The 26448-nt window shown below is 40.9% G+C and overlaps 1 protein-coding gene and 1 pseudogene across 1 annotated transcript in view; both read left to right on the forward strand.

Annotated features, from left to right (window-relative positions):
* Window positions 1–25872, forward strand: part of pard3aa (par-3 family cell polarity regulator alpha, a) — an 826722-nt gene extending 800850 nt beyond the window's left edge. Inside the window, exons 23-24 of the mRNA XM_055151054.1 lie at window positions 6547–6677; window positions 25515–25872. Coding sequence (XP_055007029.1) covers window positions 6547–6677; window positions 25515–25872 — 489 coding nt within the window. The remainder of the gene's footprint in view (window positions 1–6546; window positions 6678–25514) is intronic.
* On the forward strand, window positions 17806–17922 carry LOC129408203 (5S ribosomal RNA; annotated as a pseudogene).
* Window positions 25873–26448: the final 576 nt, after the last annotated feature.

Raw genomic sequence — 26448 nt, forward strand, 5'->3', positions numbered from 1 at the left:
AGAGGTATGCACCTCCACGCTTAACGATAAACCGAGATGAAAAAAAAGTCGGTCGGTGGTGAAGTGTGAAGTGTCTATGTAAATATGTTCGTGTCCCAGATGTTGAGCGGAATTAAATAAAGGCGATTTAACGTATTTTCCATGTAAATTCAAAGGAGAATATTTTGATTCTGAACTATTTAATTCTGAACATTTAATTCAGAATCAAAAAAAGACACATTCTGGACAAAGCAACAACATCTCCACGGAGACAAGCAGGTGACGGACCCTCCAGTGGAAAAATCGCGCAGTCCACCTTCAAAAATCAAACCATTTGCGTGACTAACTCTTTAATTTTTCACATCGGCTCCAGCTAAAACCGTCTCTCGTCTCCCCGTGCAACAGTTCACTTGATACTGTCCGTTTGCGGATGTTGTTCCAGCGAAAACCAAAAACAGATGAGTCCAATTCTGCGCACCCACGTGTCCCACTATTATGTTTTCAGACCTGGGATCGCGCACCGTCAAATGTAATAGTTCTGTTATTGCAGCTGTCTGGAGGGGAAGAAGAAGGAGAAGCGGCCATTTTGAAAAACACAGGAACGGGGCCAAGTTGACGTTTTGCGGCTGACAGGTTTTCTATCAAACCCCATCACCGCCGCGATACAAAGAGAAAGTCTGGTCATTAAATGGAGCTATGGAGAAAGCATGAGGAAGACATTTCAAACTCAAACACGGCCAATTCTGAGTGATTTAGAGGAGATTTTATTGCGAGTTAAGACGTGTGTGGAAATGTAATAGCAACATGTGGGATCAGTGTTCCAGAAAGCACACACTCAAGTCAAGTCACATTTAAGAAAGAATCAATATTGTTAAAGGTGTTGTACGTGATTTTTATCATCTTAAAAACTTGAAAAATAAGTCGTATTTTTAAGCGGTTTGTAGTTTTTAACTTACCTTAAGCTTGTCTCAGTGAAGAGGTTACAGACGAATAGGGTGCGGTACTAATCTAGCATGAGGAAAAAAAAAACGTGTCTTATTATTGAAGGTGTACTATGTGACTTTTCCAGTCAGTTTGAGGACAAAAGTGTCCCCTCCCTCTGTGTCATCTGTGTCCTCGGCTAAACCACGTTCTGCTCTGTTGTGGCGGTTGGTGATGAAATGTTCCTTTGGAGTATTGGTGCGTTCGATTATCCACCCGTTTCCCAGTTGGATCTCGGATGTGACGTCATGTCCACACTTCAAGAGTTTTATTATGTTTCGCACATAGACCGTAGATATGAATGGACATAGCTGGCACGGTGTCGCGTGTCTGACGAAAAATGTGGACGTCAACCAGAAAACTGTTATTGTTGTTGTTTACATTGCCTAGTGACATGTACTGACTTTATCTTGGACGGTGCAACTCGTAATTCTGTTAGCAACCTTACAGACGTTTAGCAACGTTTAAAACAAGTCTTTGTTCAGTATTGGCCTCACCACAACACTGACCGCCACAACACTGACCGCCACAACACTGACCACCACAACACTGACCGCAACAACACTGACCACAAACACTGACCACAACACTGACCACCACAACACTGACTGACCGACCACAACACTGACTGACCGCCACAACACTGACCACTGACACTGACCACCACAACACTGACCGCAACAACACTGACCGACAACACTGACCGCAACAACACTGACCGCAACAACACTGACCACCACAACACTGACCACAACACTGACTGACCTGACCAACAACCTGACCACAACACTGACCGCCGTAATATGGACGCAGTAAAGTATTGCAGTGGTACTGCAGAAATACAAGTGAATTAAATCGTCATTTAAACCACCAAAGCTCCAAACACAATGAAAACAGTTCAGACTACAAGTGACACTGGGCACAGCCATCTTGGATTCTATCTCAGAATCTTTGCTCGGTCCTCTCCGAGTTCTTCCGAGTTCCACCATCTGAAGAAATGGGGCATGTCGGTGTGTGTTGCTAGGCAACGTCCTCAGACCTCCGAGTCAGATGGATAATCGAGTGCACCATATTTCTTCTGGAGGTTCTTGTAGTATTTCCTCTGGAAGGTCCAGGTTTGGTGTAAATAAGCTGTAGGATCTCAGAGGTCTACTGGAAACAGGAAAAACAAAGAGTTCATTTCTTTTAACTCACCCTAACTCTTCGAACTGCACTTCTTATTTGGTTCAAATCCCATGATATGAAGGTAAAAATTGAACTCAAAACCAAAATGTTTCTGATTGGACGTGAAACTTGTCCTAAAGGTGTCGACTGTTTGTCTCCATAGGTTCAGATACACTCAATGCAATAACATCACCTGGAGATAAGCGGCAGAAAAGTTCCACAGTGCATCTTTAATAGCCTGATGTATTTTGATAAACCGTTCACCTTCTTGCTGTGAGGTTCATATTATTGTGCTGAAGAGTGTTTCCGTTCAAAAGTACAGCCAAAGTCAAAGTCGTGTCCTCGGTCTCTCAGCTCCTCACTGATCACCAGACCTAAATTGGCTTTGTCATGTTGTTGCATCACTTAGCTCATTAGCATGTTAGCTGTTAGCTTGTTAGCAGTTCTGAGAGGTGCCGGGGGAGGGGATGTTTCCATGACGACAACCACAACATGCCCAAGTGATGCTGCGAATAGAACCCGTCTCATCTATAATTTATGTGAAAGTCAGTTTTATTAATGTCACGATGAAACATTTATTTAAGAGAAAAACTTTGGCTGTTTTGGGTTTTGTCGTAGTTTAGTCGTAGTATAAATGTTTGCTAGTTAAGCCAGTGTTTGAAGGTTCAATTCCTGCTTTCAGTTCTGTTCTTGAGCAAGACACTTCTGCTTTGCCCTGATTTCCAAATATTATTATTATATTCCCTATTAGTCCCTGAATTATCAACCAGTTTCTACAAATTTATAGATCTGTTGCAAGATTCTTAATCCGTGTGTCATTCGTTTATTCGTTTTTCAAAGTAAAAGCAAAAATTTAAAAATGAAAAAAAATTATTTAAAAAAACATTTTCTTCATTATTTATCTTCAAAACCAAAATGAAAAATGGATAACGATTCATTTTTTCAGTTTTTTGTGCTTAAATGAAGAATGGAAAAAACAGATAATGGACGTTTCTATTTTCCGTGACTTAAACTGTGATGCCAGACTGAACCAGGACTAAACCAGGACTAAACCAGGACTAAACCAGGACTAAACCAGGACTAAACCGCTCTCAGTCCTGGTCTCAGTCCTGGTCTGGTCCTGTCTCAATTCCAGTCTGGTCCCAGTCTCTGTTCCAGTCTAGTCCCAGTCTCAGTCTCAGTCCTGGTCTGGTTCTGATACTCAGTCCTGGTTCCGTCCTGGTTTGGTTTTATTTTGAAAAACAAACAAATGATACATGGATTATTCTCACAGAAATTGTCCAAATTCCAAATTGTCACGAGATTTCATAAATTTTTTTTCATCTTACTGCAAAAAAAAAAAAAATCAACAATAATGTATTTACCAAGATTCATTTCATAATTTTCTCAAGTTGCATGTAAATTTTTAATAAATTCATAAATTTGACAATTAAAGTATTAAAGGTGCATTATGTAACTTTCCTACTTTTCTGGTGGAATATTTTATTGCCTTTATGTTCCGCAGTACGGCATTAAACTTACTCATGTCCATGTAAATAATCAAGCAGGTAATGCCACTCTGCCAAGTTACAGGTCAGATCTGTGAGAAGGCCTGGTTTTCAAGATATTTTTTCAATCAATAAAAATGTAAATTGTTGAATAAATGCAAAATATTAGGTGAAATGTTCCAGGCAAAGCAATAGATGTCAGAAAAGTTACATAATGGACTTTTAAATCGTACTATTTTGTGTCACGTAAACAGAAGATGAAAACAGCTCGGTGTGTAGAGTGAAAAAGGAGCCGGTGTCCCATATGGGCAGATGTACGTCGCCGTGCTCATTACAGATGCTAAAGCGACTAACGAGCTGCTCCCCGCGGACCGCACACGACTCCACACACTTCACACTGTTGGACCACCTGTTGCACTCTGGGAAATCTGCTCCAACGCTCCCCATGGGTCCCTGTGGAGGAGCAGAACTCAACAGGGACTAAACCAGGACTAAATCAGGATTGAAACAGGACTAAAGCAGGATGGAACCAAGACTAAACCAGAACTAATGCAGGACTAAACCAGGACTAAACAAGGGCTGAACCAAGACTAAACTAGGACTGAGCCAGGACTGATCATGGACTAAACCAAGACAGACTATGGACTAACCCAGGACTGAACCAAGACTAAACAAGGACTGAACCAGGACTGAACCAGGACTAAACCAGGACTAAATCAGGATTAAACCTGGACTGAACAAGGACTAAACCAGGACTAACCCAGAACTAAAGCAGGACTAAACCAGGACTAAATCAGGATTAAACCTGGACTGAACCAGGACTAAACCAGGACTAAACCAGAACTAAAGCAGGACTAAATCAGGATTAAACCTGGACTGAACAAGGACTAAACCAGAACTAAAGCAGGACTGAACCAGGACTAAATCAGGATTAAACCTGGACTGAACAAGGACTAAACCAGAACTAAAGCAGGACTGAACCAGGACTGAACCAGGACTGAACCAGGACTAAACCAGGACTAAATCAGGATTAAACCTGGACTAAACATGGACTAAACCAGGATTAAACCTGGACTGAACAAGGACTAAACCAGGACTGAACATGGACTAAACCAGGACTAAACCAGAACTAAACCAGAACTAAAGCAAGATTAAACCAGGACTAAACCAGGATTAAACCTGGACTGAACCAGGACAAAACCAGGACTAAAAGTGGGATCAGTCTGGACTAATCATACTTGGAAGAAATCTCTGCATATTAGCTAATTGTCTTTGAGTTTACTGAAATAAAATGTGTTGATTAAAACATTTGAGGTAGTGTAGGATTTATACGTTTTACCCATTTCTATTCAATAAATCGAAAAACTGTGCAATTCAAACACATTTAACTGAACCATGTGGTATTTTTCATATCAGAATAATAAAGAACATTCATTTATTTTCATGTCAAAATACTTTATTATTTTAAAATGGATTTGTGTTTTAGGCAGTAAAATAAACTACTACTAATACTATCACACAATTAAACGCAATTTCGCTGCTGTTTTTCTTCCCAAACATCTGAATGTATATTTTAGGAATGGGAAAACTGCCATGAGATTGTGCACTCAGGCTGAAAATGATCTCGTGAGATTTTTTCCCTTGTTTTTATGTTTGGCTTGGATAAAAAAAAAAAAAAAAAAAAAAAAAGAGGTTAAATACTGGTGAGTTACTTATTTTGAGAAGCTGTAATCTCAAAAAGCGCTGCTACAATGACAACAAAAATATTAAAGTACAGTGAATCAAACATGCTGAGACCAAAACTGGGAACTTCACTGCACAATGTATTTATTGTAAGTAATGTCAAAAATCTCGTCTTGTCTCATTCTTGTAGATCCAATCTTATGTCTCATCTCTTATCGTGGAAATTATATCTTGTCCCACCTCTAGAATATTTTAGAAAACAAGCACAATCAGAGATATCAACCTGGTCCATGAGGCGTCGGTGGGTCAGTTCATCACCTCAGAAGCAGTTTATGAGGAGCCCAGCCCATATTACATGATCATTATATCCACAATACAATGTGTGTATCTGTACAGACCCATGAACATGTGTGTGATCTTGGTCACACATGAGAATGTCTGTGTTTACTAGTGTGTAACCAAAATGTCATTTTTCAGGAGCTGTGTGTATGTTAGTTGTGTGACTGTAGATCAGTGTGTCGTGTATCACCAAAAAACAAGAAATGGAAGTAATTTTTGTTCCAATTAGAATTTTAAAGAAAGAGAAAGAGAAAGGAACTGTTCTAATTAGTGATTATCTGGAAAACTATTAATATTTGACTATACAAATGCATAGAATTATAAATAGATCATAATTTTTCTGAGATTTTGAGACACTCCTGTTGCTCGAGCTCGATCCTTCAGAGTTATGACCAAAAACGCATGTTTGGCCTTCAAGTGACCTTGACTGGTTTTAACCTGTAATATTCAGTGTACCCCGGTTATGTGTGTGCCAACTTGTGTGATGATTGGGTGAATATTTTAGGCCGCAGATGGTTTAGAAATTGCCTAAATTGCCTATCCTTTATAATGGAGTGACATTTCAATTGACCCGTGTGACCTCAAATGACCTCAGATCATCACCAAACTTTTTTTTGCGGCATCGAGCACGGGGACTTGACCCACGTACCAAGTTTGGTGACAATCGGTCCATAAATGTTGGAATTATCAAGGGTGGACAGACACACACACACACACACAGAGTGAATAAAAACGTAGTCAACCCTTCGGGGACCAGGTAAATGAGAAGACAACAAAACGGTGGAAAAAAAAGTTGGCTCCATGAATTGAAAATATTTGGTCCTTGGAAAAAAACAAACAAACAAACAAACAAAAAACAAAAAAAAAAACGTAAGAAAACTGCTTGCTTACTCACAGTGTTTTGTTTTTCCAGCCCACCAACGGCACAGAGGCTCAGAGTGGACTCCACCCCCTCACCCTGGACCCTCCTCCTCCTCCTCCCCCGCCACATCAACCGGACGAGGGCTACACCCCGAGCTCCAGACAGTACGGCTCCCTGCCCAGGTGAGACCCCACCCACCACCCACTCTCTCCACCTGTCACACACCCATCATCCACTTGCCATCCATCATCATGTTTGTCTCTGTGACAGTGTATTTGATGTGCTTGTGTTTCACTGCATGATATTAAACTTAACTACTGTAGTTTTTCCGAAATATAAGCCGCTACTTTTTTCTCACACTTTGAAATGCGGTGGCCGGCAAGTGCAAAACTCTTTTACATTTCACAATACACATTAACAAGTTTGAAAACAAAATTATATTTAAAATACACTTTTACATCTTGAAAACAAATTCATCTTTCATAAAACACATTTGCAAATGAGCAAACAAATTTACAAAACATGAAAACAAGCATCGAGACAAATTTACAAAAACACAAACATAAACCCCTAAAACAAGTTAACAAGTCAAAAGTTTCTTACGACAGAAAGGAAATGTTCTAAAAGGGCGGAAATGACCAACGACCGTAACATTAGTTTTGCTCAGGAGAAGTTCTCTAATGCTAGTCATTGTCAGCCTTAATGTTTTCGTCTTTCTCACCTTGACAGTTGTGGATAAATTCTTCATGGACAGATTATGTTCTTTGGGGAATATGTTCTTGTTGGTTGAAAATTTGTTGATGGGGCAGATTTATGAAGCTGGTGGAAAATACGCAACAGGACTGCGGCTCTTTCTGCAGGAGACATGCGCAGTAGTGCCGATCTCCAAGTGACGTAGTCTGATAATCCTGTTGTAATCCTGTCGTTTTACTGCCGCATTACAAGCACTGTTTGGAAAAAGCATTATTTAAGCCGGTATTTAATAAAAAAAAATTAAAAAGTAAATATCTCAAGTTATAACGTGGACACCTGCGGCTTATAGACATGTGCTTTTTTTTTTTTCTTTTAAAATTTAGTTGATGCGGTTTATATTCAGGTGCACTCAATAGTCTGGAAATTACGGTATTTCCATGGAAACAAACCGAAGATGCCACCAAACCAAGATACTGGTCAGATCTGTGTCGAGGAAGGCCTGCTGACTGTAGGTGTGAACATTCTTTGAGCAATAAAAACATCCTGAATGGAATGGATGGTAGATTGATATGTTTAATGCCACACTGTGAAACATTTCAGGAATAAAAACAAGTAACATCTCCATGGAGCCCTGTACCTGTTACACAATACACCTATAAACCAAGTCTGCCTAGATCTCCAAAGCTCAAAATGCTCTGTCCCACCTTGTGATGTCATGAAACAAGTTAACAGCTACTTTTTACCTTTAGTTTAGTAGAGTTTGGCAAAAAACACAATGGAGCACTTCTGTGACATCACAAGGTGGAGTTTTCCTTTCAGTTTGAGCCTAAATCTGCAGGGTTTGTGTGTTAAACATGTTTGAATGAAACAAAACACAACTCCAGGTCTGTTTGGGATGAAAAACAGTATTATATCATGTCGGAAAATAGTTTAATACGAGCCCTTTAAGAAAACCAAACACAACCGCCAACGCGATTCAGACTGAACTTTTATTACCAACTCTCAGTCACCCTTGATACAAACATTATCTCCATAACAGAAATATGAGGAAGAATCATTTTCAAAAGCCCAGACAGCCACTGATTTGACTATAACAGACCAGAAAAGCCAATGACAACATATCTTGGGGGTCAACTGTGAATTAATGAAGTATTTCTCCGTCCGATCACATGAAAAGATTGGATTCAAAAGAGTATGCTTATCTGAGGTTTATAAGGGACTTGAAAGGGTCTTTGAGTGAGCAGAGATATGAGGAAAAAAGGCACAAGATTTACATTGATGGAAATAGGAGAGAAAAAGTAGTCCAAAGCGTTGAAAAGGGCAGAGAGGACGTGATAAGGCACAGACAGGAGGGGGCGGCGGTGAGGGAGGTGGCGGTGTTGGGGTGTGTTGAAGCACAGACAGTATTCACAGTATTCTCGAATGTAAACGAAATCTATACATGTGTAACTCTTATCAGATTTTTACTGTCTTAAAAGCGTGAAAAACAGAACTAGTATTTTAAACAGTTTGCAGTGGTCCAAAGTTATTCCTCATTTACCTTAAGCGTGTTTTTCTTTGGTCACATTTTAAAATTTAGATTCCAAAAAGTTTATTGTCAATTTTTCATACAAAACGTATGAAGAATCGAAATTGTGTTTCTCACTCTCAAGCATATAAATACATAATAAGGCTACGTTCAGACTGCAGGGCTTAATGCTCAATTTGGATTTTTTTGTGAGGTTGTTCACATTTCCAGTTACAGTATTTTCCGCACTATAGGACGCGCGCTTAAGCCTCCAACCCCATCAAAAAACCACCACACGCCCCGCAATCCAGAGCGCCCTCTACACGAATCCACTCGGGTGTCCCAGCACGACTTCAGTAAACTACAAAGTCCTGGTTCAGTCCTGGTTCAGTCCTGTTTTAGTCCTGGTTTAGTCCTGTTTTAGTCCTGATTCAATCCTGTTTTAGTCCTGTTTTAGTCCTGGTTTAGTCCTGTTTTAGTCCTGTTTTAGTCCTGGTTCAGTCCTGGTTCAGTCCTGTTTTAGTCCTGGTTCAGTCCTGGTTTTAGTCCTGTTTTAGTCCTGGTTCAGTCCTGTTTTAGTCCTGGTTCAGTCCTGTTTTAGTCCTGGTTCAGTCCTGGTTCCTGTTTTAGTCCTGGTTTAGTCCTGTTTTAGTCCTGGTTCAGTCCTGGTTCAGTCCTGTTTTAGTCCTGGTTCAGTCCTGTTTTAGTCCTGGTTCAGTCCTGTTTTAGTCCTGGTTCAGACTAAGATTCACATTTATTTCTTACAGTCCTTTTGTTTTATTGACATATTCAAAATATTAATACAGCTTTTTAAAAGTAAATATTCATATTGATCTTATTATGGACTTGGTGTCATGACATATTTCAGCCACTGGGGGGGCAGTGCCATCCCTGACCCTCGCAAACTCCGCCTTTGGTGCCGCCCATAGTCTTGGCGCAGTTATGACGGCGCTCGATGGCGTATTTATGCGGGTTGATGTAAACAAAACCTTTTTTGAAAACGACGCTATGTCCACAATATTATCTTAACAGACCCGGCCATGCGTAAACGTAGCCTCATTAACAGGACGCATGTTGATTGTGTTGTGATAGTGTTCTGAAGGGGGAGTGACTTAGCCTGGGAAGCAAAGGCAGGGGAGACTCAGAGCATCAAAAGCCAAACTGAAACTTTTAAAACATGTTAACCTCAAATTAATTTTTCGTATCAGGAAAAATCTGATATTTGGGGAAATGATCATATGGGGCAGTAATATACAATCCTGACTTTTGTTTGAGAGACCTTCACATGCAGTGTGTTCTGGGATGTTGCAGATTTGCAGCATTGGTCCAGTGTGGTAAATTAACACTGAAGACTGAAAATGATATGAATACTAACTTTATTTGTAAACCACTTTTCGTAACAATGACAACATAAAGCAGAGTGTAACAGCTTTACAGCGGCAGAACAACATCACTTTTTCGTGTGGTGCTCCAAGAAACAATTTTTATCCTTTGTAAACAACAAAAGTACTTTGCACTTCTGGCCGTTTGCGTGTAGCCATTCTTACACAGTCTGCATCGTCCACGTTTATCAGCATGGATGGGAAAAAAGGCTCCTGAGTAAAAAAGGCTCCTAAAATATAGATGTGGAGTAAGTAGGTTGTTGTTTTTGGTGAATATAGGATTTTCAAAACAATAAAAGGTAACATGGTGATCTAAATCTGTCATGTGTGAGCAGTTAATACTCCATAGAAGTGTGAAACCTCGTCTTTAAACACACGGGGTGGAAAAAAATGAGTACAGGCCCTTTACGTAACGCAATTACATCTCGTCTGTCATTCACAAAGTCGTTTTTCACTCACATTTGGACGATCGTGAAAAGCTTTCGTGCAAAAAAAAAAAAACTGTTGCAAATCTGGACTGACAGAGCAAAACAAACTCGAGCGAGGAGAGCAGTGCGGACGCGGCGAGGCTCCGAACAGCTGCGGAGTATCACCATTTAAGAGACAGACGGCCCCGTTCTACCACAGACGTACAAGAGCCAAATGTTAGCTTTGGACTGGCAATAACATTGTTTTAGGGAGGAATGCGCAGGAAGTCCTTTGATTGCTAGCTCCAGACAACAGCGAGAACAGTTTAAAGAGCCTGTGTTATGCTAATGCGACTTTTGTGGAGTTTTTTTGTTCTGAAGTTTGGTCCTTGATCAAAAACAGAAGTTCATGTTTTGGGTTGCAAATGCGCTCACCACCGAACTAGTAGCTGCTTTGGTTTAGTGCACAGTTTGGCACCACTTTGAAATAACGACTCATAATGAACAAATATGGCGAAATGAAAACGATTCTGGCTTCTTAACTAATTAAAGGTGCGGTATGTTTTTAATGGAAATAGAAAATATGTTATAATAAAAATATTGTGAGCAAAGGAACAACGTTTCATGGGTAAACCTCCTGGTCAAAGCCTGGTTGGTACTTGGATGGGAGATCGCTGGGGTGTCACATGAGGGTGCTAGTGGTAAAACTGTTGTTGTGTCCTTCGGCAAGACACTCCACCCACATTGTCTGATATGAAAGTAGTGTGTGAGGGAAAGTCACAGGGGTAGGGATAGTTCAGGTTTTTTGACATGAATCTGTATGTCATCCCCGTGAGCAGTGTCGTACATCAACACTGACTTACCCCCACAGCGTCCGGTGAACCGAGATACTGGCCGTTTTCGGTGCTGACAAGGAGTCCGGCAAGTTGGCTGGGGACTGTATAATAAAGCGTTTTTCTTCTCAAAACAACATGTGTTCAAAAGAGTGATACATTTGCATCACAAAACCATCGTCCTCCAAAAAGTCAGACCTCATTATCGCTTGGCACTATTTTCTCTCCGTTCGTATCACTGCGCCCTGCCTCCATGTGGCAGCCGCGCCTGGTTCACAGCTTGGGCAATCAAGAGTCGCACCATTTTTTAGATATATTCTTACGTATCTTATACAAACTTATATACTTATGGCTCTAGCTCTCACATTAGCTCTCTCACGTAAGCTCTCTGGTCTGTGCATGTAAACACTGCCAAACAACTGAACAAAGTGATGGATCCGTGTGCGGCTGTCACCTGGCGGCAGCGCGCAGTGATACGAACGGAGAGAAAATAGTGCCAAGCGATAATGAGGTCTGACTATTATTATTATTATTTTTTTAGTTATTTGAGAAAAACGTTGTTGTTTTTTTTCCTGCCAGAGCTTTATGGACACCGTTAGGATGGAACTTTAGAGTCTTGGTGGACCCAGCAGATATTATTCAGTTGATCAAATATCCACAGATTTTCTTTTATTTGGTTTTGTCACATTTTAAAATTGGGTACAAGTTGAATTTCTGACATTGGGGCAAATGATGCACCATAATATCCTATGCACGTCCACATGACTCTGATGAACATAAAGGCAGGGTTATACATGTGCGTCGTCTCTCGTGACTGACAGATGTGAAGCTTCATGTGTGAAGAGGAGCGTCTGTTCATCTGGGTCTAGAGTCATTTTTAACAATGACTTATTTATTTAACATCAACAACCATCTCCCAGTATCAGTCAGTGTTGGTGATGGTCGGAGGAGGAAGAGCCGCAGATTTGCAGCCACACTTCCATTAGTCTGTCCCAGGGCAGCTGTGGCTAACCAATACTGAGTGTGGAGTGGGCAAAAATCTATTTTAGCAAAAAGTTTCATACCGTTCTGTGGGTTTGAAACAGGATTTTCTTTGTTTGTCGCGACTCTCGAGCTGCATTAAGAACTTTTCATGGGAACTTTAGTGAGTCCAGAGCCGCCGCGTTCAGAGTTTTATCTTTGTCTCTTCTTCTCTAATCTGCACATCTCCTCGGGTTTACCTCGGATGCCCTGCCCCCGATAATCCCTCTCTCTCCCGCTCTTCTCCCGTTCTCTCCGTTCTCTCTCCTCCCTCCGGCCGAGCGTTCAGTCTGGTCCTCATCAGATCACCAGCTCTCCACCGCGGACGCTTCTGGAAACGCTTTAGACCCTTTTTTGGGTTTTCTTTCCCTCTAAAACTCCCTCTCTTTTCCCTCCGTTCCCTTCTCCCCCTCTTCCTCTCCTCTCTTCCCCCTCTCTTACATCCTCTCTTTTCCTCTAATCGCCTCCATCCAACTTTCCTCATCCTCTTCTTGCCTCCTCTCTTTTTACCCCTCGATTCCTAATTCACTTTTTTCTTTCTTTCTTCCTCCTCTCCCTCTCTTCTTCCTTTCTATCTCTACTCATCCCTTCTTCTCTTCCCTCACTCCGTCTCCCTCTTTCTCCCCCTCCTTTCTCTTTCTTTCTCGCACACTCTCCTCCTCTTCTCTTTACTCCTCTTTTCCCAACTCACTTTTTTCTTTCTTCATTTTCTCTTTCACCCCCTCCTCTCTCTCTTCTTCCTTCCTATCTCTACTCATCCCTTCTTCTCTTCCCTCACTCCTCCTCCCTCTTTCTCTCCCTCATTCCCTAACCCCTCTCTCTCCCTCTCTACTTTATTCTCTTTCTTTCTCACACACTATAATCCTCCTTTCTTTACTCCACTTTCCCTAACTCACTTTTTTCTTTCTTCCTTGTCTCCCTCTCTTGTTCCTTTCTCTCTTTCCTCATCCCTTCTTCTCTTCCCTCTTTCTCTAACTCCCCCTCATTCCCTAACTCCTCTCTCTTCCTCTCTTCTTTATTCTTTCGTTTTCGCACACTCTCCTCCTCCTCTCTTTACTCCTCTTTTCCTAACTCACTTTTTCTTCCTTCCTTGTCGCCCTCTTTTGCTTCTTCCTCTCTCTCTCTTCTTCCTTTCAGTCTCTACTCATCCCTTCTTCTCTTCTCTCATGCCTTCTCCCGCTCTCGCCCCTTTCTTCTTTCTTCTCTCTTTCTCACATCTCCTTCTCTCTTTACTCCTCTTTTCCTAAATCACATTTTCCTTTTTTCCTTTTCCACACTATCTCACTCTTTCACTCTCTTCTCTCCCTCTCTTCTTCCTTTCTCTCTCTCTTCACCTCTTCTTCTCTTCCCTCTCTCACTTATTCCTTCACTCTCTCTTTCCCACACTCTCCTCCTCCTCTCTTTATCACTCTTTCCCTAACTCAGCTTTTTTCTTTCTTCTTATTCCACATTAACTCCCTCCTCTCCCTCTCTTCTTCCGTTCTCTCTCTTCTCATCCCTTCTTCTCTTCTCTTCATTCCTTCACTCCCCTCTCTTTCTCCCACACTCTCCTCCTCCTCCTCTCTTTGCCCCTTTCCCTAACTCAGCTTTTTTCTTTCTTCTTAGTCCACGCTCGCTTTCTCTTCTCCCTCTCTTCTTCCTTTCTTTCTCTTCTCATTCCTTCTTCTCTTCCCTCTCCTCTTTATTCCTTCATTCTCCTACACTCTCCTCCTCCTCTCTTTACTTGTCTTTTCCTTACGCACATTTTCTTCCTTTCTCTCCCTCCACATCTCCATCTCTCCTCCCTCACTTCTTCTCTCTCTCTTTCCCTATCGTTCTTTTTCTCTCTCCTGCCTTCTCTCTTCTCCCCTCTCTCCCTCTCCTCTTCTCCCTCTCTTCTTCTCTGCTCTCTCTCCTCCCTCTCTTCTTCTCTCTCTTCTTCCCTCTCTCTTTCTCCTCCCTCTCTTCTTCCCTCTCGCTCTTCTCTCTCTATCTCCCTCCTCTCTTCTCTCTCCTCCCTCTCGCTCTTCTCCCTTTCTCCTTCTCTCTCTCTCCTCTCCCTCTTCTGCTCTTCTCTCCTCTCTCTCTATCTCCTCTCTCTCTCTCTCTCTCTCTCTCTCTCTCTCTCTCTCTCTCTCTCTCTCTCTCTCTCTCTCTCTCTCTCTCTCTCTCTCTCTCTCTCTCTCTCTCTCTCTCTCTCTCTCTCTCTCTCTCTCTCTCTCTCTCTCTCTCTCTCTCTCTCTCTCTCTCTCTCTCCTTCCTCTCTCTCTCTTCTCCCTGTCCCCCTCCCTCTCTCTCTCCTCTCTCTTCTTCTTTTTCCCTTCTCTTCTTCACGGATCAGTGCTAACCCTTGGAATCGACTGCTGCATTCCGAGCCCGACCACTTAAACGGGGGAATTGTACTATTAATGTCTGGATGTGGGAAAGTGGCGCTGGCTAATGAGGTCACATATCGCCACGGCAACTTAACCGAGTCCGGGCCGGGGTCAGGAGTCAGGCCCCAGCTCTCCGGAATCTTCTCCAAACGCCAACCCGAGATTATCGGAGGAATGTGAACCGAAGCCGTCGTCCTGGGAGATTTCCAAACGAGATGGAACCCAAGAGACCGCTGGAGATCCGACACAACTGTTGGCGAGACGCGGCGCTGAGGGTGTTCTACATGTGTCTCTATGGGCGGAATGCTCAGCGGTTACTATGGAGACAGGATGTACACATTAGTAAACACAGACACAAAAAGTTATAGCAAAATGAAAACTTTAAACGGCCTGTACCTGATTTGTTTCCAAAGTATTTGAGTTATATTTGTGTCCAGATGTTGATACTTTGCAGTGACATCATGCAGGGGGTGTTCTACGTCTATCTCTATGGGTGGATTGCTCAGCAGTGACCATGGAGACACAACAAAAAAATTATAAATAGTGAAATTAAAACTCTTTTCGATGTATTTGACCTAAATTTGTGTCCAGATGTTGATACTTCACAGTGACATCATGCAGGGGGTGTTCTACGTCTATCTCTATGGGTGGATTGCTCAGCGGTTACCATGGAGATACAACAAAAAAATATATAAATACTGAAATGAAAACTTAAAAGGCCAGTAACAGATTTTTTTTCCAATGTATTTGAGGTAAGTTTGTGTCCAGATGTTGATATTTTGCAGTGACATCATGCAGGGGGTGTTCTACATGTATCTCTATGGGCGGATTGTTCAGCGGTTACTATGGAGACACAACAAAAAAGTTATAAATAATGAAATGTAAACTTAAAAGGCCTGTCTCTGATTTTTTTCAACGTATTTCAGCTAAATTTGTGTCCAGATGTTGATATTTTGCAGTGACATCATGCAGGGGGTGTTCTACATGTGTCTCTATGGGCGGATTGTTCAGCGGTTACCATGGAAACACAACAAAAAAGTTATAAATAGTGAAACTAAAATTTGAAAGCCCTGTACCAGATTTTTTTTTCGACATATTTGACCTGAATTTGTTTCCAGATGTTGATACTTTGCAGTGACATCATGCAGGGGGTGTTTTACATGCATCTCTATGGGCGGAATGTTCAGTAGTAACCATGGAGACGTGACTCACACATTAATAAACACGAACAAAAAAGTTATAAATAGCAAAAAGAAAACTTAAAAGGTCTATACTTGAGTTTTGTCCCAAGTTTTTCAACTAAATTTGTCTCCAGATGTTGATACTTTGCAGTGACATCATGCAGGGGGCGTTCTACATGTGTCTCTATGGGCAGAATGTTCAGCGGTTACATTAGCAAACAGACACAAACAGTTTTAATAGTCTGAAAAGTCTTGAAAAAATACAAAATGGATTTAAACAACCCATTTTTGGTGATCAAAACGATGGTGCTGTTCATAATGATTCTCAAATTTGGTAAGATTATAGCTACTGTAAACATAAACTGTAGTTTTATACAAATCAAGAAGCAGTTTGTGAAGAAAAGTTGAAAAATATTGAAAATTACAATAAGTTCAAACACAATGATGACATCAAATTAGGAAGAATTCTCCAAAAGTTTCTTAAATTACACTTACACTAACATTTTCCTGAAACTTTAAAACAATTTCAACAAAATAAAGGTGTTTTCTAATATTTGTATTTGTCGGATAATCATTTCTATGTACATTAGAGGAGTCATGAAATTCCCTATGGTCATGTCACAATTTCCCACCACAAAGTAAAAATTTAAACCGAAAAAACCAGCCAAATTAGGAAAACAATGTGAATATTTTAGAGAAAAATCTTAAATATAACATAACATGAATGCTGTTTAAGTAAAATGAATAGTCTAACCTGTCACAGCTCCAACCAAGTCGGCTCTTTCTGGTCAGAGCATGTTAAAATAAAACTCAGGTAAAGTCTAAATTGAATAACAAGAGCTTCAGACAGAGCAGTGCTTTCAGTTAGCTTCACAAACCCATGCGGGAATATTAATGACATCAGCTGCAAAGAATGAATATTTTCTGTATATGTTCAAACAAAAACACTGTGTCATTATTATATCGAAAACACCAAAAGAAACGAAAAAAGAATGATTACACATGAACCAAAATATTTCGCCAAAACGATATTGCGTTCTGACTGAAGCATGTTAATTGGCTACAGATCGATATAACAGATCTAACCTCGTCTAACTGTTACATAAGTCTGTCTTTTTCCAGGATCGTTGGCTCCAGTGGTCCCAGAATTTTCAGAAGTCATTGGTGGAGAAGTTAAAAGTAGCTGGTTTAGCGGTCTCCAGAATGTCAAAACGGTATTTAAGTATAACCCTGCTTATTTCAAACGTACAATGGAGCAGTGTTGTCGAGTTCAGATGTTTCATTTTAAAAAATCGGAACGAACAAAATAAAATTACAGAAGTTATAACATAAGACAGTAATTGCAAAAATCAAAACATTAAAAGTAAAAAATAAATCAAGGCAAAAACAAGTCAAATTTTTCAAGTTTTTCTAAGATTTTTTCTCATTGAGGCCAAAATATATGTGTACTATCTGTGTCCAATTATAACCTGTTTACTGTCAGAGAATAAGGAAGTGTGTGTTAGTATGCTAGTTGTTGTAATATTATCATGACAGCAAAAAATAAATCAAATAAACTTAACTCAGTGTAACTTTGGACAACTGGAAACTGTTTAAAATATTACGCAAAATGGACTCTTGTGAGATTTAAATAATGTTAAAATGTTGTTTCTTCATCAAAAACAGACCTGGAGTTGTGTTTTGTTTCATTCACATGTTTGAGTAACTCTTTATTATTAGTCTGTCTACATCTCCAAAGCTCAAAATGCTCTGTTCTACCTTGTGATGTCATGAAGTGGTCGTTAACAGTTAAGTGAACAGCTCCTTTTACCTTTAGTTCAGTAGAGATCGGCAATTCCAGGGTTGAAATGATCCAAATGATTCTAGTGAAGGTGTGTGGAGTTTAAAAACACAGTGGAGCACTTCCTGTATTACGATTACGATATTCTGATATGATTGTGGCCATACTGACTTGTCAAAACCTGATCCCTTCAGATCTCAGAAGCTCAGCAGGGTCGGGCCTGGTTAGTACTTGGATGGGAGACACTGGGAAAATCAGGAGCCACAGTGAGACACTAGTCACAAAAACTTAGGCAAGTTGTGTCCTTAGGCAAGACACTTCACCCACATTATCTAGTACAGGGTTCTCCAACCTTTTTCCTCCGATGACATACTTTTACAAAACAAAAATACCAGGGAGCTACTAGTTTTAGCGATCACACGAAATGGAGTAAATGCAGAAACCACGGCAAGATTTAGATGAGGTACATTTAGATGCCTGTAAAACAAACCATTATCCATTTATTCATCAAAATGACACATGCACAGTGGTGTTAGGCATTTAATCAGTCAAATTTTATTTATTCAGCTCAATATGTTTAATTCTGAAATCCCTTGGCGAGCTACTTGGAAAGGGGTGGGGAGCTACTGGTTGGAGACCCCTGTCCTAGTCTGAAAGTGGTGTGTGTGTGTGTGTGTGTGTGTAAGTAATGGTGGTGGTCAGAGGGGCTGATGGTGCAGATTGGCAACCGCAATTCTGTCAGTCTACCCCACGGCAGCTGTGACTACAATAGAATCTTACCACCACTGGGTATTTAGTGAATGAATAATGTTCTGTAAAGTGTCTTTGTGACATTTGTCTGTGAAAATCACTATATACTGTATTTTCCGGGTTATTAGACGCGCTCTTAAGCCTCTAACCCCATCAAAAAATGACCTCGCGCCCCGCAAGCCAGAGCGCCCTGTACATGAATCCACTCGGGGGTCCCAGCACGACTTCAGTAAACTACAAAGCCGCACCACCCACAGAACACGTAAACACACACGGAGCAGACAGCGACCGCACGGCGAAACACACCCGCAGACACACTCATCACTCCACGACGACGAGGAACGGAACGAACGAACCGAAAAAGCGAGCGCAATGTGCCACTTCTAGACACGACTGAACAACTGAGTCACTGCGAACACGCCGACAATCCGTTGGTCCCAGACAGCACCCTCCCTACACGCCACAACTGAACAAAGCCCAGAGTCACCGTGAACGAACAAACAAACAAAACCACACCCATCACACTGTTGGTTTCCTTTAAAGTCCGTGTGGTTTATTTGTGGAAAAAAGTTTGAAAATAGACCATTTAATGACAGTGCGCCTTATAATCCAGAGCGCCTAAAAACCCAGAAAATACGGTAAATCAAAACTTACTTAACATACTAACTTAAGACATCACAAGTACTTTCTGTTTGAGACAGGCATAAATCTGCAGGGTTTGTGTGTTAAACATGTGTGACAAAACACAACTCCAGGTGTGTTTGTGATGAGGAAACAGCAATAAAACATAGATAACAAAAAAGTGTAATTTGGACCCTTTATTGGTGCTTTGTGTAACTTTCCTTGTTTCCTTCCAGATGTTATTGATTTGCCTTGAAATCTTGTTTAAAGTATCAGAAAAAATTGTGTTTTACTTGTGTGATGTTATCAATATTCTCGACGTCTTGTAATTTTCAACATATTTTTCAACTTTCTTTGCAATTTCTAGTATAAAACTGTCATTTCTATTTACTGATTTGTTTATCCCACCAAATTAAATCAAAATTTCAGAATCTTAAAAATCTGTCATACTCACTTTAAATTAGAGCCAGCTCTGTCGGAGTATACACAAGGCCCATTGATTCCTTTATGCAAACCACAAATCCATAGGCAGAATCGCGGCGGAATCGACCCACCGCTAAAAAAAAAAGAACGCAGCTTTGAGCCGAGCCAAGAGAAAGAAAAGACCACACAGCCACTGTATACACACATATTAAGGACCGCCGAGGACCCAATTGGAAAAGTAAAATAAATAAAGTTAAAAATGTTTGAAAACCGCAGAATGGAACGAGTCCAGTGTTAGCATAAAGAGCAAATTTTGTTTATAGTCGCTAATGTCCAATTCTCAAAGCGGGGAGCCAGGTTCAGTCACGTTAGCCTCGGTGAAATCTTAAGGGAGACATTCTTAAATTCTTAAATCAAACTTCAATTATTCAGCGTGAAGTTTTTATACACTTTACAGGTGTTTCTTGAGTTTTCACGTAAAGGTCGTTATGTCTTGGCGTCTGAGTTTTTGACGGATGATCAAGTCCAAGAATAATATTATGGTTTTTAGATACGCTTTCATTTAGCGAAAGGACGGCAGTTTGTGATTTCCAAAACGTGTCTATTAGATGGTGTAAACATGAACTTAAATTAAACATATTAAAAAAATGTACAGCATATTCTAGTAGTACTCGCATACATCAACTTGGAAATGTCAAAACTACGACTAAAAAAGCCAAAACCTTGAGAATGTCCAGTCCCGTCAGATTTCAGAGGCTCAGCAGAGTGGGTCGGGTTAGTTCTTGGATGGAAGACCGTTAGGAAAATCAGATGCCACAGTGGGACCGCAGTGGCTCTAATGTGAACTGTTTTTGCGTCCTTTGGCAAGACACTTCATCTGCGGTGTATGTGAGTGTTGGTGCGGTTGGTGGGGTCAGTGATGCAGATTGGGAGTCTTGCTTCTGTCAGCTGGTCCCAGGGCAGGTGTGGCTATAGGGATGAATTCACTGTGTAAAGGACAGTTAAATCAGGAAGACACAGGAGAGAGAGTGCATTTACGTGAGTGGTTTGAAATTCAGTTCAAGTTGATTTATATCGCCCGTTTAAAACTATTTGAGCTGACCAAAGTGTAGTCTCGTCTTGGTCTCGAGGCTGGCCACAAGACCATTTTTTTACGGTCTTGGTCTTGTCTCGGACTTGACCGCGTTTGGACTTGGTCTTGTCTCCGTCTTGAAGGGGCTTGGACTCAGTCTTATCTCGGACTCGACCGTGTTTGGACTTGGTCTTGTCTTGGTCTTGAAGGGGCTTGGACTCAGTCTTATCTCGGACTCGACCGTGTTTGGACTCGGTCTTGTCTTGGTCTTGAAGGGGCTTGGACTCAGTCTTATCTCGGACTCGACCGTGTTTGGACTCGGTCTTGTCTTGGTCTTGAAGGGGCTTGGACTCAGTCTTTTCTTGGACTTGACCGTGTTTGGACTTTGTCTTGTCTCGGTCTTGAAGGGGCTTGGATTCAGTCTTGTCACAAACTCGACTGTGTTTGGACTCGGTTTTGTCTCAGTCTTGATAGGGTTTGGACTCGGTCTTGTCTTGGTCTTGAAGGGGCTTGGACTCGGTCTTGTCTCGGTCTTGAAGGAGCATGGACTTGGTCTTGTCTCGGACTTGAGCTCTAACACTCGACGAATGTGATCATATTTCATTACGCCCGCTGCAATAAACTTCTTATCCTGACATATGGTTGAAGTTTTCTGAATAAAAGTGCACAAATGCATCTGTATTTGTCACGATGTTCATTTGGTAAATGTGCAGAGGCTAAATCCCACTGCAAAAACCAGTAAGAGAATGCAACTCCAGTGAGGAACTTGAAAAAACAGGTTTAAAAATCCAACACATTTTCTTCATTTTCTAAGGTTGCACTCACACTAGGACTTTGGAACCGTGCCCAAGCATAGATCGCCCCTAAACCGCAGTACATTTGTCCAGTGTGAGCGTGATCGAACCGTGCTCAGACTCAGCATGGATGAGACTTTGGCCCGATTGGAGGAGGTGGACCAAAGCCTGACATACGAGCCCCGTGTGTGCGCTGATGTTACCCATACGAGGAAAACAGTGAATAAAATCTGCTCCAAAACACTCGGCAAACTTGCACTCACCTTCAATAAGGAGAGACAGACGTTTAGCTGCATTTCGTCTCTGGCTGTCATCACTGCTCTGTGCTGTTTTTATATCCATTAGTCTGTTGAAAAAGGCCATACAGAAAATATCAATATCAACTAATACCATAATAGTATCAGCTAGTATCAGTAGTATCGGTATTAGTATTGGTTTGTTGAGAGGAATTCAAGTTTACATTTTAATGTAATGATATTCCAATGTTCTAGTATCTTCTAAGATCCATTTCTTCATCCACCACTTGAATAATCGTGAAAACACCCAACTCTGCGTCCAAACTCCCTCGTCCACCATCTCCGAAGCCTTTTCCAGCCCCGCTCCAAGACTCGTGAACGACGTTTCTCCAACACGCTGTCACTGGTCACAGCTAAATGTATCTCGATAACAGAGTACCACGAAACCAAACACACACACACACACGACCGCTAGAGCCACCACTTCGCTGTCCGCACGTTCACGGCCAATTTCAGCCCAGAGCATGTACGGAGGAGAGCGGACATCTTGGGAAGGTCCGGAGAGGGCTCTTTAGAATCGATTTGTGGGAATTTCTAACAAATTCTAAACCATACAACAAAAGTCAACAAAATCCAGATATATACACTAAATTAAACCCAACAAACCGACCATTTTAACTTGTCTAGACATTATATCAGACACAACAGGGCAACGTGCAGCCACCGAAGCCATTAGCGACATAAAAGCACTAACCGGAGTTAAATGGACGGTGCATTTTTAAAGTAACATTTCAGTTTGTTTACGGAGTAGAAGTAATCGTACTGTGATTGTCTGTGTCTGGAGGCTTGCGTGACATGGTCTTTATGTCAGAACAGCTAAACTTCCTCTGAAAATATCTCTAAAGGTGGTCGCACGTCCTGCTAATGTGTTCTGTCTTTTGAATCTACTTTCAATAGGACCGAGGCAGAAGCCCGTGGGGGGAAATCGTACTTTATTTTTGGGTAATCAGAGCTAAGTGGTAACCTGGATAAAGATTTCCCTTTCTTTACTTCAATGAGAATGTTCAAAAAGGTTGAAACGGGGGCAGGTTATAGTGGAGTTTCCGCTCGTTGCCTAGTCTTAAGTTATTTTGCGTTTTTCTAGCTCAGGGGTCTCCAACCTTTTTCCTCTGGTGAACTACCTTTACAAAATAAAAATGTCAGAGAGTTACGAGTTTTAGCGGTCACAAGAAATTTTGTATTGTATTTTCCGGGCTATTATACGCACTCTTAAGCCTCCAACCCCATCAAAAAATGACTGCACGCCACAATCCAGAGCGCCCCATACACCAATCCACTCGGGTGTCCCAGCACGACTTCAGTAAACTACAAAGTCGCACCAACTGCATCGCACACAAACACACACGGAGCAGACAGCGACTGCACAGAGAAAAACACCCACAGACACACTCATCACTTCACGCCGACGAGGAACAGAACGGAGGAACGAACCGAAAAAGGGAGTGCAATGTGCCGCTTCTAGACACAACTGAGTCACTGCGAACACGCCGACAATCCGTTGGTCCCAGACACACCCTCCCTACACGCCACAACTGAACAAAGCCCAGAGTCACCGTGAACAACACAAACAAACAAAACCACTCACCCATCACACTGTTGTGTTTCATTTAAAGTCCAGTGCAGTTCATTTGTGGAAAAAAGTTTGAAAATAGACCATTTAATGACAGTGTGTCTTATAATCCAGAGTGACTAATAGCCCGGATAAGGTAAGGTACGGTATATAAAAGATATATACCGTACCTTAGCAAGCCTTAGAGGAGGTACAGTTAGATTAGGGTGACCAGACGTCCCTATTTACCAGGACAGTCCCAGTTTTGAGCCTTGTGTCCCTTGTCCCAGCAGATTTATCCAAAACCACTGATTTGTCACAGTTTTATATAAAAAATGTCCCAGGTGTCCCTACTTTTGACCAATTTAATCCCTGCAGAGGCATGAATTGCCATTTGTTTAAGTAAAATACAGAAAATCAGCTGAAAAATGATCAAAACACAAAGAAAATGTGACTATACTGACTCATGTTAGTTGTGAATGGGCCGAGTGCAAAGTTTTCCTTCATTACGCATTCGATTCACAATTTTATTATTACCAACCACCACAAACTGAGGGGTGTCCCAGTTTTTTAAATTTTTATTCTAACTTATCACCCTAAGTTAGATACTTATGAAACATAAACCATTTATTACATTTTACTTATTCAGGACAATACGTGTAATTCCAAAATGTCTTGGCGAGCTACTTGGAGGGGGGAGGAGAGCTGCTGGTGGCTCCTGAGCTACAGGTTGGAGACTCCTGTTCTAGCTCAGTATTGCTTTACAATAATTGGGCATTACTCATTAACTTGTGAGACTTGGTGCTAAGCTGGGACTGACTCAAAGAAAAGTGTCTGTGGGTAAGGGCCCCTCCAACCGTCACTCTCACACTATCACAAACCCGAGTGTGGTGACTAATTCTGTTCAAAGCAACTGGTAACTGAGGTTTTTCAAATCTCTGACTTGACAAAATGCCCTGGAACACTTCTCGAACTGGTGATTCCCACTTGTGAACTGAAAGATGATCAATGGATTTCCACTTCACATCCGAGTTAAACTGAAGTAGTACAACAATGATAATCACACAAACACACGACAAATCTGAATTGAGTGGTTGACCATTACATGCAAACATTTGATCAATCCAACATTTTATTTATTATGCAAGTGGGGATGGGACAATAAACAATAATATAACTGACTGTGATAAAAAAGGTGGACAATAATCATTCATGGGGCATTTTATATAATCCTGATAATCACCAACACAAATAATCGCCATTGTATCACCAAAATGTGTAAAAAAAAAAAAAAAAAAAAAAAGCCATCATGATCCTCACTACCTGGTTTCTTTTCACTTATAACAAAGTATAATTATATGTTTAATATTTTTGTATATTAATATTTTATCCATTATTAATTAATAATGGAAATATAGGTAATCATTAAAACAAAGACAGTTCATAATTAATAGTAAAAAGGTAATTTATATAACAACAACAACAATGATAATAATAATAATAATAATAATAATAATGGAAAAGAAAGAAGGAGGGAAGAAAAAGAAAATGTCTTTAGATTTATGCTTTAATATTGTAGTAAAAAAAAAAAGATAATGAATGGAAATGATGATGAAAATAATATTAGTTAAGTATAGTGACTAAATGTGTTCATCAAAAAAATGATATATGGGCCCTAGCAGTATGTTTATGCTGCAATACGACATTACACATGTTTTATTTAATTAAATGTGTATGTGTTTGGGGGAAGGGGTGAGTTGGGGGTGGAGAGTTTTGTTGTTTTGTGTTTGTTGTAGGTATTGTTTTATGTTTTTGTGTCTTGTGTTAAATGTTATATTCTCGTGTCTTTAATTTAAAATCTATATACATATTACATATTAGTTGTTTAAACATGGAACTTCTTCATAACATTAAAATTATAACTGTTCATATCCATGACATTTTTAAACTGTCAACTAAATTTTGGCCATGATAATTGCAACACCAAATTTCAATATCGTCCTATGCCTTTATGTACGAGACATTTATATATGGTGTATATACGAGTTAATTCACAAGCAAGAACTCTTAAGAACTTGTAAGATCTCGTAAGAACTCGTAAGAACTTTTAAGAACTCTTAAGAACTTGTAATATTCAAGTATGAAATAACTGATCTCCTAATTGTCTGGGATGTATCATAATATTCAGAGCTGTATTTAGTTATAAGTTTATGCACAGGCAGAAGGCTTTATTGTATAATTTATGGTATATATTTATATTATGTAAATTCTTGGTCCATGGATCACAAAGACTCGTATCCATTTTGACAGACAATACTAAGATTCTAACCCCTCTCCCTGTGTTTCCCCCTCTCCAGGCAGCCCCGTCTCCACCCCAGCGCCGCCTCCCAGGACCCATGGGAACACCAGCACAAAGACCCCCGCTACTCCTCCAGCCCGGCCCCCCGCAACGGCTACCTGGGGGGGTCCAACTTCAACGCCCGCGTGCTGCTAGAGACCCAGGAGCTGCTGCGGCAAGAGCAACGGCGCAGGGAGCAGGAAGCCAACAAGCCACGCCCACAATCACAGGACACGCCCCCCAACAACCAGCCGCCCGTTGCCGCCGCCACGACCACATCCAAGGGCCCCTACCGGCAGGACGTCCCGCCTTCGCCGCGCCAAATCGCCAAGCTCAACAGCCACAGCTTGGAGAAAGGGAGGCCATTCTTTTCGTGACAGTAACTACACGTGAAATCGCATAGGGAACAAAGTTTTATAATTGGTTGGAATTGTATGGTTTATATGAGATTTTAATATTTAAAGATTTTTTTTAAAGAACTGTGATCCTTTACGGCTTAAGTATCAAAAAGCAACAGTTTTAGCGTCATGATTTTTAATGTGCAAGTGCCTTATAAGCCAGTCAGCAGAATATATTATCATTGGTTAAATATGACACTTTCAGCATGCTTGGATTGCATGATAACGAATTTTCATGTTTTCTTTATTTTTATTGTACGATTTTATTGTCAACCACTAGTGCCATAGCCATACTAAATGTTAAAGTGGCACTGTGTAGCTTTTCTATTGGAGGATCCGTGGATACGATTGTTTTGTTGAACCTATCTCTATGGACACAAGCACTTAACAGGACCAAGTAGTGTTTTTTTTTTGGTTTCTTTTGACATACAAATACCTAGCCTGGTTCATAAGCTGGTTTCACTTCATGGAAACCGTCTGACCTCACAGCATTAGGATTCGTTCGCTCGACAGTAGTCAGGTACTTTTTTTAATTTAACCAATCGTTGCTATTTG

Source organism: Boleophthalmus pectinirostris, unplaced genomic scaffold (assembly GCF_026225935.1).
Source record: "Boleophthalmus pectinirostris isolate CB_2022bp ecotype Guang Dong unplaced genomic scaffold, ASM2622593v1 HiC_scaffold_15, whole genome shotgun sequence".
Classification (NCBI taxonomy): domain Eukaryota; kingdom Metazoa; phylum Chordata; class Actinopteri; order Gobiiformes; family Gobiidae; genus Boleophthalmus; species Boleophthalmus pectinirostris.